General features: G+C 40.1%; 1 protein-coding gene across 1 annotated transcript in view; it reads left to right on the plus strand.

The window, feature by feature from the left end:
* Window positions 1–17,500, plus strand: part of LOC134466145 (uncharacterized) — a 50,783-nt gene that overhangs the window by 26,594 nt on the left and 6,689 nt on the right. Inside the window, exons 16-21 of the mRNA XM_063220039.1 lie at window positions 5,286–5,465; window positions 12,468–12,587; window positions 12,726–12,842; window positions 14,677–14,758; window positions 14,886–15,087; window positions 15,234–17,034. Coding sequence (XP_063076109.1) covers window positions 5,286–5,465; window positions 12,468–12,587; window positions 12,726–12,842; window positions 14,677–14,758; window positions 14,886–15,087; window positions 15,234–17,034 — 2,502 coding nt within the window. The remainder of the gene's footprint in view (window positions 1–5,285; window positions 5,466–12,467; window positions 12,588–12,725; window positions 12,843–14,676; window positions 14,759–14,885; window positions 15,088–15,233; window positions 17,035–17,500) is intronic.

Raw genomic sequence — 17,500 nt, forward strand, 5'->3', positions numbered from 1 at the left:
AAAATCCATCCACCAGGTCAGAAGTTATGGGCCAAACGTGTTGTAGCTCCGCGCTTTGGGAATAATACTAAATGACATACATGCTATTTTAACCCTGTGAAACCTGAACCATGAAAGCAATGAGAGAAAATTCTAATTTTTTGGAATTTGCTTCAATATTGGTCCCTTATAAGAAATGTAAAAAAAAAATTCAAAATTTTGTTAAGGTCGCTGAGATATTTAATGCATCATATATGATGCATCAGGCTTTTAATGAATGAAAATTCCAATTTCATGACCATTGAAAAATGACTTTTAATGCATTTACAACTTTTTTTTATTTTAAAAAAGTTGTCAGACAATTTAATTTGAGTATCATCTTTAAATATTTAGTGAGATCCTGCCATTTTTTTAAGCCTATCCTTGTTTTAGCAGGACCATATTTTACATTTCCCACAGCCTGGTTGGGTAATTTTTTAAAATCTATGTAAAAACATAGCTGATCGAATGCTCAACAACCTATTTATGAGTGTAATATAGATCATTATTCATTTTTGATGTGTAATTTGAATATATGGGTCCATTACTACAATTGGACCATTTCTCCATTCACTTCAATGCATTTTTTACGAGATCATAATTTCAACATTTTGCATTACATTTTCAAAATTGCAAGTAAAACCTGTTTCTTAAGGCAATATCTTTGTCTTGAAGTAAAACAACTTGTGTGTTTTGTTAAACGATCGTCGTGGTGTGCTTTGTAAGTTTCCCTATGGAGCAAATGCATTGATGGCTGACTTCCTGCCACCGCCGGATGGTGCTTATATGTCTCATCAGTTTTAGCACGATCTCTCTGCAACACGGTGTAAAAAATATAAACTCTTCCTTGCTTAATTGCACAAAGCAAGTGTTCAAATTAAAGGATGTAGAGTTATATTTCGGAAATTTGTACACAAACCTTATGCAATTTGACGAAATCTCAGCGTTGGTCAGGGAAACCGCTTCTACCCCATTTTCCTGTTTTTCGCCGAGCTGTGGTCAACTTGTTGTCGACCGCTGCTCTCTTGTGGCGGTTTCCGCGTACTGCAGGACGTTTGGAAATGACACGCAGGATGTTTTTCAGATCGATTTTTTTTTTGTGTCAGCGTGGAGAGGGCTTTGAATTTGATGAGACATATATGATGCATCCGGCGCGATAGGGTTAAGTTGGTTGAGGAACACTGCATATGATATAATTTTGAAAATCAACATGGGTCCGAGTGGGATTCGAACTCACAACCTCCATATCTCTAATCCAGCACCTTTGTCATTGATTCTAAATGACATGCATGCTATTTTAAAAAACAGAAAAGGTTGACTGAGCGCTCTTGTTCTCCAACTTAGTAAACTCTTAACTGTGAGTGCTCTTGAAGTAAGAAGACTAAAGTCCTTTCATTTAGACCGTGTTGGCACTGGGGCCGACTTCAGGCAACTCCACAGACCGACAAGGATTGTCCTTAGCATAAAAACCCTTTATTAATCCATGGGCATTGTTAAAAAGATAAAACCGCCAACCGGTTTCAACCCGCACTGGGTCTTCATCAGGGCGTAAACAGGAGGAGTCCCATGGGTGACCTATTTATCAGTTCAGGGGGTCACATGGTTACCTCGGTGATGAATGACCTTTCAAGAAAATAATTCAAATTAAAATATATTTAAAGAACATAGTCCATTCTGGGTGTGTGAAATAAACTCCATTTCACATGCACATTGCACAGTGTATCATGAAATAACCAGCATAATCACAGCAGTTACTTTCTATTCATTCACATAGACATGTTCATGGGCACAAACATAACCATTTCAATTTACAAGGTTTACTACTCCATAACGGTAACTTAATCAGAATCGTAAGATAGTCACAAAAATGGTCTGAAATCTATCTCTTCGTTGAGACCAGGCGGGGGGGCGCATTGCGTCAAGTTTGTGAATCCAGTAAGTTTCACGCTGGAGAAGTAGCTTTAGCCGATCGCCGCCCCTAGGTGGTGTCTGGACATGCTCCAATGCCTCTACTTGAAGTAAATTTGCATCTCCATTATGCGCGCTGTTGAAATGACGCGCCATCGGGTAATCCTCATTATTGGAACGTGTAGCGTACTTATACAGCGCGCATAATTGATATGTAAGTTTACTTCAAGTAGAGGCAATGGAGGATGTCCAGACGCCACTTAGAGGCGGTGATCGGCTAAAGCTACTTCTCCAGCGTGAAACTTACTGCTATTTTAAGTTGCCTATTGGAACGCTGCATATGATACAATTTTGGAAATCAACATGGGTCAGAGTGGGATTCGAACTCACAACCTCCATATCTCTAATCCTGCACCTTTGCCATTGATACTAAATGTCAAACATGCTATTTTAAGTTGGCTAAGGAACACCGCATATGATATAATTTTGAATATTAACATGGGTCCAGGTGGGATTCGAAATCACAACCTCCATATTGCTGATCCAGCACCTTTACCATTGAGCCAAGCAGCTGGCTGTCATAAATATTCCAGCAAGACAATATCAGATTGCATTGAAGAGCTGAACAATAGACTTCTAGAACTGTAGTGCAGCTGCTTGTTAAGAATAGAATGTTGAGAGAAAGTGACAGTTGAGATGGAACCTTTTATTGGTAGCACCTGTTCTGATTGACTGTATGGCAGTTAGTATGGCGCTCTAAGGCAGAGTGCAGAATCAAAAACAGTTTCTAGGTCTTTAGCTTGCTGTTGTTAAAAAACTAAAAAGAATTGGCACATGTCCTGGTCACAGATTGGAGTCTGTGATCTTTCTAACAGTCTTTGAATGAAGTTTACAGGTTAAACGGTTCATTCACAAATGGACCTCTTGTGGAAGATGTGCTGACCTCTTCAGAAAGGCACTTCAAGAGTCAATGGGAAAAGCCATTGGGCCAGCCCTGCCGTTTTTACACACCTGCCCTTTAAAAAGTAATGGGAGTTGGGACATGATACTTTCACCGTTTGGAGACATATCATAGAGCTCGCTAACAACGTGTCAACTAAACTTCTAGGTGAAAGTGTTGATGTTTTATGACCGAAAAAGCCTCCTACACTCTTATCTGTAGAGTGGCGGAACCTTGATTCGTGAGCATTCTACCATTGTTTTCAATGGGGACCCAAACTTGTACAAAATTGACGAAAATGAAAAAACGACAAGGGGGATGGACACACAAAGCATTTTTTGAAATCTCCAAGCTGAGCCAGTCGTTTTAGTGTTTGAATGGTGTCTCTATCTCAAAAGGCCTAGGAGGAGAAGCGGTTTCTATTTTTACTGACCTGCACAAGAGAAGCAAGCAAGCATAAACTCTACTTAGAGATTACTAGAATCGGGCCTTGCTCAGCAAGCCCGCTTAATAAACTGCACTTAGAGATTACTATAAGCGTGGCAAGCCCGCTTAATTACGTGGAAATAATTGCATTTATGTTAAATAACATAACAAAAAATGTACCAGTAGGAAACGTGATGCCCTTGTCAGAAAAAAAATCGACCTGTATCTAATTGTCTACCCCTGGTATGTGTGTTTGAAAATGAGAGTGACTTGTCATGCTCTCTTGCCGCCCCCTTGGGAGGTCCGTATTCATCCATACAGGTTTTAATATCGCCTTTGAATTGTTGTCAACAGTGTTGCCAGATGTGTCTGACCAAATCCCGCCCAAAAGGTTCTCAAAAACCGCCAAAATGCGCTAAATTCCGCCCAAATTCAACAAATTGCATTGACTTCTATGGGCCAAAAACGTCTTAAAAAAACGCCAAATGGCCAATTTTTCCCATTTTTGCCCGCCGACGCTCATCCCAAGTAGCCCAATTGGGCGGGCACCCGCCCAATCTGGCAACACTGGTTGTCAATATCTTTGACAATGCCATACAAGCCATTGGCACAGCCCATTTAGTCATCCTTAAAATATATATGTGCATTGGGCACAATAGGCCTAATTATCAACTTGCTAGATAAGTCAGAAACGGCAACCTGTATGTCCCCTAAAGCACACCGTAGCCAGGGGTACGTCATCCAGTTTACTGCCGCCGGATCTCTGATACAGTAATATGTAGTTGTGTTTTCAGTTGTAGTGGCTTTTGATATAACATTATTTTGTTGTATCTCCTTATTGTTGAAATAATATAATTAGCACACATTTGTATGCGACACATTTTGGATGTGGGTAGTGACATTACTAATTTCTGAAGAAACGGAAGAAAATATTTTACCCTACACAAGATGAATTAGCAATGCAAATCCCCATTGCTTGCTAGCAGTGCTGAGTGTGTAAACCGTTTGGATTAAAATGGTATACTAGCAGGAAGTCTTGCTTTCAAAACAGTGTTTTAAGGTAGGCCGTTTGGTTATTAATGTAGCCTGCTGTGGCATGTCGACTTGGTGTCATGATTTGCTGTGAAGAAGTAGTTTCGCTGAAGTAGGTTCAGCTCTTTTTCTTGGTTTATTGCACGATGATGGAGAGTGTGAAATAGCCTATCGCTGTAAAACGGTAGGCTATTTAAATGCAAACATGTCAAAACAACAGTTGAGTGCACATTTCAAGTCATGTGATGCTTGAGTAACCTGTGTGAATTGCATTCACCATTTCAGAGTAATTTTGATCGCACTGTACTAGCATCGCTGGTTTTGTGAATGGATTTTGGTGCTGTGAAGGATACCACTGAGCTACTCCGGCAGCATGTGTGTGTGTATGAGTGTGTGTGTGTGTGTTTGACAGTCAACAGTCGGCTTTTGCCCAGGCTATGTGTGTGACTGTGTGTGTGTGTGTGTGCGCGCGCGCGTGTGTGTGCGTGTGTGGCTACAAGCCTGTGTGAACGTTACATAGCAGTCACTGTCGCATCCATCTAATAACCACATGTTTGTAAAGAAGTCTTGAAGGTGATGGAAGAGTCGCGTGATGATCTTGGAGACACAAAAGCTTTTTCCGTCTTTGTTCTTTTGCTTCTGTTTTGCACTATGATCGCGGTGAAATAACAGTGAAAGTGTGTTTAGGTGTGTAGGTGTGTGTTCATGGTGTGTAGCCTAGGTGAGCCCGCCCCGTGTCATAAATGAATCACCCCCTTCATATTTCTGTGCTGCCGCTGGGTCTGACACACACACACACACACACACACACACACACACACACACACACACACACACACACACACACACACACACACACACACACACACACACACACAAAGACACCAGTTAGGCAGGATGTGCTGTGACTCTTTACAGTGTTCGTCAGCTGATCTAATGAAGTGTTTCCTTCTCTCTACAGTCTGAGGTACTGCGATATTACAGATGAAGGCTTCAGGTGTTTAGCAGCAGCACTGAGATCAAAGCCATCAGCCCTCAGAAAGATTTGGCTGTGGGGGAATCCACTTGGACCTTCAGTAGAAAAGCTGCTCTCTGAACTACAACAAGATCCAAACTGTAAAGATATAAAAATATGTATATGAACATCCTTCCATTCCCATGCTGTGTGCTGAAGCATCTATAATAGTCATGAAACATGCCACGAAACACAAATACACACACACACTACTGATCACAGCAATGCAGTACTGTATTGTACTGCATGCATTGTACTCCGAAATACTACTGAGTATTAAAGTCACATTAACATTAGAAGACACAAGGTATACGCCACTGATTGCAGTCAGTCTGTAAAATATCAGTCCTGAGAGAAACGTAATTTCATTTTCCTTGTATAACTTGTGCATATGAAGAAAGTGACAATAAAAGCTGACTTGATTTGACTTTATTTGACTAATGCAGTACTGTATACAGTGCTCTGCAATACCCTCCACTACTGAGTATTAAAGTCACATACAGGCCCGCCGACAGGGGGGGACAAAAGGGCTTTTTGTCCCGGGCCCTGGACTAGGCGTCACGTTGGGATTAATTATTATATGGTCACTTCAAAATGTGTTGATTTAGGGAAGAAAGGTGCTTTATTTGCATTCAAGCAATGACTTATAGATATTTGCCTTCATTGCCCTTGAAAAAAACAGCCAATAACCCCCTATCACCCCTATTCCAAAATGGTTTGGTCTTTCTAGAAAAAAAGACAACATCATTCGATAAGTGGTCAGTGCGCGAGCCAATTAGTCAACATGCACAGGTCAGGAGCACTGAAAAGGAAAGAAAGGCAAAAAAAAGAGATGAAGAAGCCAAAAGCCTGAGGGGTTCTCTACATAAATATTTCAGAAAAGACTCGGGTGATGCAACAGGTACCAGTAAAAGCAGCTGTGCAGCAGATCCAGGTAAGACACGGCCAACTTTTTCCAGCCCCGTCGTCAACTAGCCTAACACTGACACAGGAGGCCGTGAGCAAGACACACAGAGATCAATATCAGACAGAGAGGGGGCATTGAATAATTTGATTACCACAACGACTTAATTACACTGTGTTTCTTACGCCTATATCTAATTGAATCTATGAATATGCGCATTAGCCTACTCCGCAAATATGTTTCCAAATCAAATGTTTCAGGCAGGGACGCGCACACAAATGAACACAATAGAAAACGGACATTGTTTCCTAACCAGAACGGCTTAATATCATTGTGCTTCAAATCTGACTGTCAGTTAATAATAAAATGCATATGAGCCCACACAATCATACCAGAGATTCTAGGAGTAGCCTATTATAATCTCTGGTTGTGTGGGATAATGCCTCGGGCGCATGTTTGCCAGGAGAAGGACAACCAACTTTTTAAACAGCGCTATGCAACGCTATTGCTAAATCTCCGCTTAGCACAGATGCTAACAAATTATCAACCTGTTAACTTTGTGAGGAGAAATACAGTGTAGATTCGTTGTGCATAGTTTTCTGTAAATTGACATATTCCTGTGTTACTCCTGCTGTGGGGAGGCTTTGATGAGGGAGGGAGCACAGCAGCACACTCTGTGTGTTCCTGTTCACTTGCTCTCTGTCATCACACGTCACTTGAGGTCAGTTTAGCAAACGGTGACTCCTTCTCAGTCATAGTTTTGATGTGCAAGCCTTCAAATTGCCAAATTACACTTAGGCTACACTTGTGTTATTAATAGGAATGAGAATCCTATCTATTTTGTTTCTTTAAAAAAAAAAAGTAGGCTGGACTGCATGGATAGAACAATGTTATGTTTTCAGAATGGTAAAATTGTTTAGGTTTTTTTTGGCCGGGGGGGGGGGGGGGGGCGTTATCAATTAACGTCACTGATAACAGTTTGGATGAATGTTATCACTATAGTCTGGTCATGGAACTGGTACTGGCTGTCAGGTTCAAGAGAGTGTGCTTATGACTGTATTTGTGTGTGAGTGGGCATGTATATTGCGCTTGATGTCTTTATGTTTTGTCTATGTGTACCTCTATAGTGTATTCCGCTGTATGTTTTTTTATCCATGTTGGCTGTAACACGTTATGATGGTTTGTGAAAACAAATTTTCCCTTGTGGACAATAAAGGCAATCTAATCTAATCTAATCAATGGATGTGGTTTCATGGGGTTTGGTGTTTTTTTTAGTACCACCTTTCCCCTGTACATACATACTGTACATACATACTGTACATACATACTGTGTACTCCTGCTTTTCAACTTGACGTGACAGTAAGCATGTGTATTTGTTTGTACCATACTTGCATTATCTTACTATCATTGTAAATAACTTGTACATTTCCACATGATTTTCTTCATTTGTGTTAAAGTGTTTATATCGATTTTCATGATTTTATAATATATATAATACATGTGCAGTGGTGAGATGATATTTTATGTTTGACGTCCACTTATTTGTTATGAGGGTTCAGATCCCTCACTCTCCCTCTCTGGCTGGTGTGTGGTGGATGGTACACACACTGATGAATGATGTGATGGACCCCTTCAAGGCAAGGTCCCTTGGGTGTCTTCAAATGTGCAGTTGCTGTTTGCACATGCTAGATTGTAATTCTTATATACTCTAAATTATATTGATAAAATCACCAACTCCCATTGTCATTGTGATGCAGGAGTTTTTAGCAGATTGGAATTTGTATGAATGAATCCACATACTGTCACACAGATTATTAGCCAACTGTTGCAGGCACAAAACATATCTATACAAACTGAACATGGGATTGTATACAGTTCAATATCATGATTAAAATTGAACAGTTGCTGGATTCTATCATTTCTAGTATTCAAGTGTTTTGTAAGTCCCCCTCCCTAACCACTTCGCCACGGCTTCCCCCTACTAAACAAGAGGGTAAAAACTTATTTTGTCCAACCACCAGAACGACTTATCTTCAATTAATAGTGTATTGATTAAAACAGGTTAAGTTTGCATTATTCCTTTGTTTCAATTAGGGTCTTCTTTTCTCATTTTGTTCACTTCCTTGACCGTAAGATTGCAGGAGACTGACGCGCGAAAGGACGAGGATGCGTTATTGTTTCTCCTCGATGATGAGTGGATGGTTTATTAAACAAAAAGAATAACATAAACTTGTAAATATAAACTTTTAAATCCAACAAATAAAACAAGGCTTGTATGAAAACATAAAATGAAAAGAAATGGCTCTTACAAATATAAGAAAGCATGTGCTCAGACTGGGTGTGTCACCTGGTAACTGAATGCATGATTTGTTTCTCTACAACCTGTACTACACACACACACACACACACACACACACACACACACACACACACACACACACACACACACACACACACACACACACACACACACTCTCCACAACCTGTACTACCTGTTCTGCCTTCCAGCTTTCCAGAGATAAACGGGAGTCTACAATAGGCCGAGTGCAATAGTGCGTCACAGCAGTGGCGGAACAATTGCACACAGGGCCCGAGGCCAAAACACTGTCAGGGCCCCCCATACAGCCTGAAAAGGTCATAAAAGGGCCCCCACTACCAATATGGGAGGGCCCTGAGCCCAGGTGTAAATTCCCTGCTTGCCCCCCTATAGCTCCGCCCCTGCGTCATAGTGCAAAAAAGACAGCACATAACTTCACCTGCGAAGACATCTTGTGACTTTGGCGAGACGACATCTTAGTCTTGTTGGACATTTCCTGATTTAAAGTATTAACATGATTAGGGCTTGTTATTTATCAACAGTTTAGCAAAATTTAAGAACAATAGACCTACCAGAGTATATTGTATGTCGATCACCAATCACGGCTTCGGTGGATTGCGAGAAATGTAGACAGAACCGTATGATGCTGGTAAGTCAAAATACCTAAAAGATCTGAACTATTGTTTTCTTTTAGCTGGTCCAACACCTCTGTTACTGATGTGCGCATATTCTCTACTTAAAAAAAAAATCTATTTACTTTCATGTTCTCCAAAATGTCATGTGAATGATTTATGTTTAGGATTTATTTGTTAGTAAGATATTGACAGCTTGGAATGCAAACAATCAAAATGGAAAACGAAAATAGAACAATAGCAGTGTAATTTTGTAGCTTAAGTGTGAGAATAGTGTTTCATTTTGACAGCAGATATTTTCAGGTACTGTATGTGTCTACGTGTTGTTGTTCCCTAATTTGTTTTGTTTTGAACCGATGTGTCTTCACAATGATGCCATGATATTGCAGTTTTTGCAATAAGTGTCTTCTGTTTCTAATATTGACATTTTGGAATGCAAACAATCAAAATATAAAAGGAAAATAAAACAATAGTCGTCTATTTTTGTAACTGTGAGAATAGTGTTTCATTTTGACAGTAGGTATTTTCAGGTATGTGTATACGAGTTGTTGTTCCCTCAGGTGTTTTGTTTTGAACCGATGCGTCTTCACAATGATATTGCAGCTTTTGCATTACGTGTCTTCTGTTTCTAATAATGTGTGGTGTTTATGAGTTGCCTGACCCATTGGCGGCTAGAGCACAGGCCAAAAAGGCTGCTGAATGCCTAGCCCTTTTTAAGAAAAGTTGCCTTCAGCCTATAAAACCTAAATATCTTAGCCTTTGAAGCACATACAAAAGTGCAATACGTTGCATTTAAACCCTAAGACCCTCATCTTGCATTGGAATGTGTTCATTCAGCTCTAACATAACAACATTTTTAATAACATTTTCTCAAATCTCATGAACCTAAATGTTGCATCATGCAGCTCCAGGCAACAGGGCCAATGTTGTGCAATGCAAAATCCAGCATCAATGGGTTAAAGGAGCATCACATATTTTTTTTGCGAAATTGACACAAAAATGTTAATCTGGACTTTTAAGTGAGCGTAACACTGTATAGATATGCTCTCTTGTGTAGATAAAGTGCTATAGTGTTAAAGCAAAAACTGTAGCAAGACACATGAAAATGCTAATTCCATTTCTTGTAAAATTGTCTGTGTAGGCTATACAGAATGTGAGGGAAATGTTTTGTATTTTGGTATTTTTGTAATGCAGCCTCTAGATGGTTATCGGGTGACAAGATAACCAATGAGGAAAACTGAGCAATGGAGAAACACAGCGAAACATGGAACAAGCAGACAGAGGAGCAGAGGTATGTGGCTTTCTAAAATAGTTTTCTAAAATGTATATTTTTTAAATATTTGTGTGCATTTCATGCTATGACAAATAACTTAAAAAAAGAGGTATGATCTTGAATGATGATCTTAAATTATGTTATGTACCTGTAAGATCATTCCATCATATGGAAAAAAATGTACATTGATATTGCTGTATAGAAACAGACATATTCTGTTTTCTAAATAATTTTGACAAATGATTCTAAAACTGAAAAACGATATATGGAGCTCTAAAACTTAGTATCTATAAAATGGCCTGTAAAGCAACAATATATTTTAAAAATATTGGTTATACCAATCAACACAAACTTGTAATCAGTGTGTATTCATTTGTGCAAGTATTTCCAAATACTCGTTCAACTGGTGCAACAAATGTTTCCAATTAATTTTGCATATGTAAGGTTCTCTTTCAAACTAATTTAATCAGTAAAACAGCAATTGTTGGGTAAATATGTTTCATATGGTGCAACATATGTTGCTTTAGGTAAAAGTTACGGTGTAGGTCAAAATTTGAGATTTCACACAATGTGTTGTTGCATCATCTGACTTGGCAACAGTTTCATTCAAACTTTATTGGCCTTGTGATGAAAACCTATCAAAGTTTATGATCTGGATGTTGAGATTTCAAAAACGTTTTTAAACATTACATGTAGTCTGAGAGCCATAGTGATGTCATCACGAGTCCACAAGCAGGCAAGGGAGCAAGGGATGATGGGAGTTAGGATACTAGAAAGAAACCAATGGCTCCTAAAATGTTCTTTGCTCCACCGACAACATACACTCTGGAGATAATGGACTACTTCTGTGTATGAAATACATTATACAAATAACACGTTCAGTGTGGCAAACAGAGCACAGTCACAACACTGGTGATGGTCACACCAACTCAGTAACCTTTGTGTTTAATTTTCTTTGTACTGGTAATTTAGCTTTCTTTAGAAATATGTGCACTTTGAAATATACAGTATGTTCATATACTCTTTAGTGTATACTCTTTTATGGATTGTGTATACGTATTCTCTTTGGGGACAGAACCATAGAATCCCTTGGGGACATCACACAGAATACAAGTTTTTGGTGAAGTTGGACGTCCAAACAGCCAGGGAAAGGAATCAATTTTCACTTTATAACTCAACAACCACAATGTTAAAGATTTCGTAGGCGCTATAATGTTAAATAAGGGGTTTGAAACAGCCTGATCTCCAAAAATTCCGTGCTCCTGGACACGGATGTTAAGGACACGAAATCCGTGTCCAGGAGCACGGATTTTGCCAAAATTCCGTGCGCCTGGACACGGAATTGTTTTCCGTGCTCCTGGACACGGAATTGTCTTCCGTGATGGGCACACGGAAGTGCTTTCTATAGGCTATTACCACAGCACTGTGTTAACTCTATCATTAGAAAATACATACCAAATGCTAATCCTAAACAAAATAATGCTATAGCAATTTAAGTTGTGCCCTGACCAAAACATTCCCTAACCTTAACCTTTCATTAAAGACATATTTTTGAGAAATACCTTTTCCATTTGATTGCTAGGCTATCAAACTCATATAATGAATGAAAGAAAACTATCTGTGCCCAGACCAAAACAATCCCTAACCTTAACCTGTCAGTAAGAAATGTTTTTTTTTTTTAGACAAAATATTTAAAATGAGAAAATTCCTGAGAAAACACAAGACTGTGGAAATAGCCTATAGAAAGCACTTCAAACAATTCCGTGTCCAGGAGCACAGGAAACAATTCCGTGTCCAGGAGCACGGAATTTTGGCAAAATCCGTGCTCCTGGACATGGATTTTGTCGTCCTTAACATCCGTGTCCAGGAGCACAGAATTTTTGGAGATCATGTTGTTTGAAATGGATGGTGTGGTATAAACTCAGTCCATAACTGTCATTTTGTTTAGTTATTTATGTATGAACATTTCTGTAGTAAAACTTGGCTTTTATATTTCTGCAGTCGGCAAGTCCCTGAGGAGAGACCTCCATCACCTGCCTCCACCTGTCTGTCTATGAAGAGTGACAAGTCTCAGGATCGTGGCATCGATTTCCAGCATGGAGACCGAAAAGAGACATCAAGGTAAGTTGATGAAACATGAAGGTTTGTTTAAAAAGATATTTTGCGATTATTACGCCATTACACTCCCTGGGTTGGACGTAAAGTCACCGTTATGCGACTAATATTTTTTAAATGCATCTGCCTGCTATTGTGCAATAGGCAAGTCCCTGAGGAGAGACCTCCATCACCTACCTCCTCCTGTCTGTCTATGGAGAGTGACGAGTCTCAGGAGCGTGGCATCACATTCCAGCATGGAGACCCACAAGAGACATCAAGGTTAGTTCACAACAGATTTGTGAAAGGTTTGCTTAATTGTTGACAGAGAATTGATAACTGGTATATAGAATTAGTGAGTCTGCAACATTGAGAAATGGTGGCACTCAAGGCCAGGGACACGAAATATAACATGATTAAGTGGGTTTTTTTTAAAGCAACAGAAAGGAGGGTTATTTTATTTTATTTTTCAGGACGAAAACTCATGCCTGCACACACCCCCAGGGAGAGAGAAGAAACCATTTAACCCTTGTAAGGTGTTCGGCAGGTTTGAGGGTAGTTTACAGTACACTTCACCGCCGCGATTAGAAATGGAACCGACCTGTGTACCCAAACACAGTGCAGGAAGGGCGGAAAGTACGAAGATTGGAACAGTCTCTAGGCCAGGGGTGTCAAACGTATCCGGCCCTCCAGAGGGTTCCATCCGGCCCGGATGTAAAAAAAAAAAACAAACAAATTAACCGAAATGCGCAATTACGCCCCTCGGGGCAAAATCGAGACCTGCATGACATTAACCCAATGGTCCCTCTGTTATACTGTATATATGTGGTAAAGTGCACATCACACTTCTATAATAAATGGTGAATTTGTACTGTAACAGGCATTTGATAAAGCTCATATATTATAGACCTCATATATAGAGATAAAATGTTAATACTTCTTATTCGTATTGTATTGGTATTGGTTGTAATTAAATAATAAATATAATTGGATTTGTATTGGTTCCTATTAAGCTGGAACTGGAAACGGGATGTTAGAATGTGTGAAAATGCAGGAAATTACATCTGAGAAATACAAAATACAAAACACCCACACCCCCTGCCAAAATGAACTGTCCCATATTTAATTCATTGACGGTTGGCAATGAATGAATGAAGTCAAGGAAATTTTGCATAGGATTATCAGTATTGCATTGCTTTCTACATATTCAACACACTTAAAACGTGATAGTACTGAACGCTAGTCCTCTGCTTTACTTTTTTTTTGCGATGATGTTACTAATGCGGCCCGCTTGAGGTCCACATGGGTTGTATGCGGCCCCCAGACCAAAATGAGTTTGACACCACTGCTCTAGGCCTTGCTGCATATGTTAGGCCCAAGTTTTAGGGGAATATACAATGTAAGGTGGTATGTATGAAATAAAAAATATTAGTGAAGGAGGGGGGGACTCTCCCACACTGCTCCTCAGAAGCATACACCTTGTTTCCCCTTGGAATAGGCCTGTGGCCTATTGAGATATTTAAAATATACTGAATGTGTAATGCATTTACCTGAGATCAATAAAGTTTCAATTAATGAAGGTATCTTCTACATCAAGCTGACATTATATCGGTAGAATGTACCTTCTGATGTAGTGAATTACTTTTCCGCATATTTTTGTAGCTTAGCTGACTACATTCCTGATGGCGGTAGCTTTAGTGTAATGGAGCTTAATTTATGGTTGAGTAGCTGATAGCTTAGCTCCCTATATTTTACAAGTAGCCTGCCCAACACTGTTCACAGGCAGGATGGGCGGAACATGAGGGTGAATGTGAACTATGATTATTTTTCATTTTTCATGATCTTTCTATATGCCCGGGTCATTGACCCGAACACCTTCTACAGTATGTAACCAAAACACGAACGCATTACAAGGGTTAAACACTCAAATGAATATGATGCATTTTTACATAATGGTTTTGCTTTCTTGTGTACTTCATTAGCTGCTCGGTTCAGAAGGTTTCTGTTTCTGTTTCCTCAACTTAGACCTAATCTGGATAGTTTATCCAGTCATCCCTGATGTTGTTATCATATTAAAAAAAAAACATAATTTCTGTGATCATCTTCTTCCCAGCAGCAAAATAGAGGGAAATATATCACATGCAGCCTGTGACCAGTTAACCCAGATTCCACAGTGCAATCTGGATCATATACTGCAGGTTTGAATTTCAATAATTTCTATCATATTTCACAAGACACAAAACAATTGCAGGAACTTCCACTTTATTGGTAATGTAAGAACACTTGTATTGTACTGAAGCGTAACCTGAAATATTTGTGCTCTAGGAGCTTGAAAATAAGATCTTTGCATTCCTGAGGAATGAGCTGAAGAGATTCAAGAGGATTCTGAGTCCAGACTACATAGAGAAATTTGAGCATAAAGATGATAATGATGACGAGACTAATGCCAGAGAAGGGGCTCTGAAGATGGCACTGCACTTCCTTAGGACCATGGACCAGAAGGAGCTTGCTGAAAAACTGCAAGAAAGTAAGGATCATTTTGTTATTCCCACCTGTTTTTATTTGTGCTGTTGAGTATTTTAGTGTACCAGACTACACGTCATTTACCATGTACACTGTACAGTATTCTCCATGTCATTTGTTGTGTTTTAAAGAATCTCTCATTTGACATAGATGAAAAGGATGTACTTTGTCAAGCTGAGTTGAAGAAGAGCCTTCAGAACAGGTACCAGGTGGTGTTTGAAGGAATACAAATGCAAGGAGGTTCTGCTTTTCTTGAAAAGATCTACACAGAAGTCTACATCACAGAGGGAGAAAAAAGGAAAGTTAATGAGGAGCATGAAGTCAGACAGATTGAGATGAAATCCAAAATATCAACTGGACAGGAGACACCAATCAAATGCAGTGACATCTTCAAGCTCTTACCAGGACAAGAGAAACCGATCAGAAGAGTCATCACAAAGGGAGTGGCTGGCATTGGTAAAACTGTGTCAGTTCAGAAGTACATACTGGACTGGGCTGAGGGCAAAGAAAACCAGGACATCCACTTCATATTTCCACTACCATTTCGGGAGCTCAACCTCATCAGAGAGAAACAGTACTCTATGATGGCACTTCTCCACCACCTTTTCTCAGAAATGAAGCCGTTAACCTTTCACAGCCAAGAGAAGCGCAAAGTCTTGTTCATCTTGGATGGACTGGATGAATGTCGACCTCAGCTGAACTTTCAGAAAAGTCATAGTTTGACTGATGTCACAGAGGTGTCTTCAGTGGACATACTCTTGACAAACCTGATCAAAGGTTATCTGTTTCCCACTGCTTTAGTGTGGATCACCTCTCGACCAGCAGCAGCCAATCAAATTCCACCAGTGTGTGTTGATCGTGTTACAGAGGTACAAGGCTTTAGTGAGCCACAGAAGGAGGAGTACTTCAGGAAGAGGATCAGTGATCAGAATGTTGCTGAAGGAGTAATCTCCCACCTCAGATCATCTAGGAGCCTCTACATCATGTGCCACATCCCAGTGTTTTGCTGGATTGCTGCTACTGTTCTTCAGCAGGTCATGGCAGGAGGTGCAAAGGTTCCCAAGACGTTGACAGAGATGTATACATACTTCCTTGTCTTTCAAAACAGACAGCGGGGCCTGAAGTTTGATGACGTGCATGATGAGGATCCTGAGTGGAACCAGGATAGTCTCCTTGGTCTTGGAAGACTAGCCTATGAACAACTGGAAAAAGGAAACCTGATCTTTTATGAAAAGGATCTGAAAGAATGTCGTGTTGATGTGGAGGAGGCAGCAGTTCGCTCTGGCATCTTCACCCAAATGTTTCAAGAAGTATCAGGTGTGATCCTGGGGAAAGTGTACAGCTTTGTGCATTTAAGTATTCAGGAGTATCTTGCAGCATTATATGTGTTCCTGATGATGAGAAATAAAAGAAAAGACCTTGTGTCAATAGAGCAACCACAAGCAAGTAATTTGTGGTTAGAAAGAATGTTTCCTCCAAAGATGCAGAAATCAATGGCTGCTATGCAGAAGAGTGCTGTGGACAAAGCTTTCCAGTGTGAAGATGGACGCTTTGACCTTTTCCTTCGTTTCCTTCTTGGCCTCTCACTGGACTCCAACCAGAGTCAATTACATAGCTTACTGCAGAATCAACATCTTCAGACTGACAATGATGAAACAATCAGATACATTAAGGGAAGAATTAGCAAAGTTCCTTCATCAGAAAGGGTGATTAACCTCTTCCACTGTCTGAATGAACTCAATGACCACTCGTTAGTGGAGGAGATACAGAGCTTCCTGAGTACAGGGACTCTCTCAGAAGCCCAACTTTCACCAGGCCAGTGGTCAGCAGTAGTGTTTGTGTTGCTGACATCAGAGGACAAGCTGGATGTGTTCGACTTGCAGAAGTACGGCAAGTCTGATGAAGGTCTGGTAAGACTGCTGCCTGTACTGGAGGAATCCCAAACCGCTCTGTAAGTATGATTGCAGTGTATATGTGCTTCCTTTGTTATCTTCACTATAGGGGTAAAATATCTACATGCAAGCATTTATGTGACTTAGGGTGACCAGCTGTCAGGACTTCTGCCGGACAACCCCGCCCCTTAACTTTCTAACCTAGCGTCCTCACGCCGTACCCATTGCTTCGACTTGCCGCCTCCCCGCCTCCGTGGAGAAAACAGTAGAGTCGGCATTCTAAACTGTAGGCAGATATCAGGGAACAGCGCTGCCATCTTACCTCAGACTAACTCAGCTGCCAACAACAGTTTAACTTGTAAAACGCGATTTTTTCTGGGAAGGATTTTCGCATTTTATTACCTCGCTCCGATAAAGGAGTCAACTTAATGTTGTATCAGAGACGGCAGTTTACGATAGACAAATCCTTCCGTTGTCTGTATCATTTCATAAATATTTTTTTCATGTATTTTGGGTAGTCATGCA

The sequence above is a fragment of the Engraulis encrasicolus genome, chromosome 16 (assembly GCF_034702125.1).
Source record: "Engraulis encrasicolus isolate BLACKSEA-1 chromosome 16, IST_EnEncr_1.0, whole genome shotgun sequence".
Classification (NCBI taxonomy): Eukaryota; Metazoa; Chordata; class Actinopteri; order Clupeiformes; family Engraulidae; genus Engraulis; species Engraulis encrasicolus.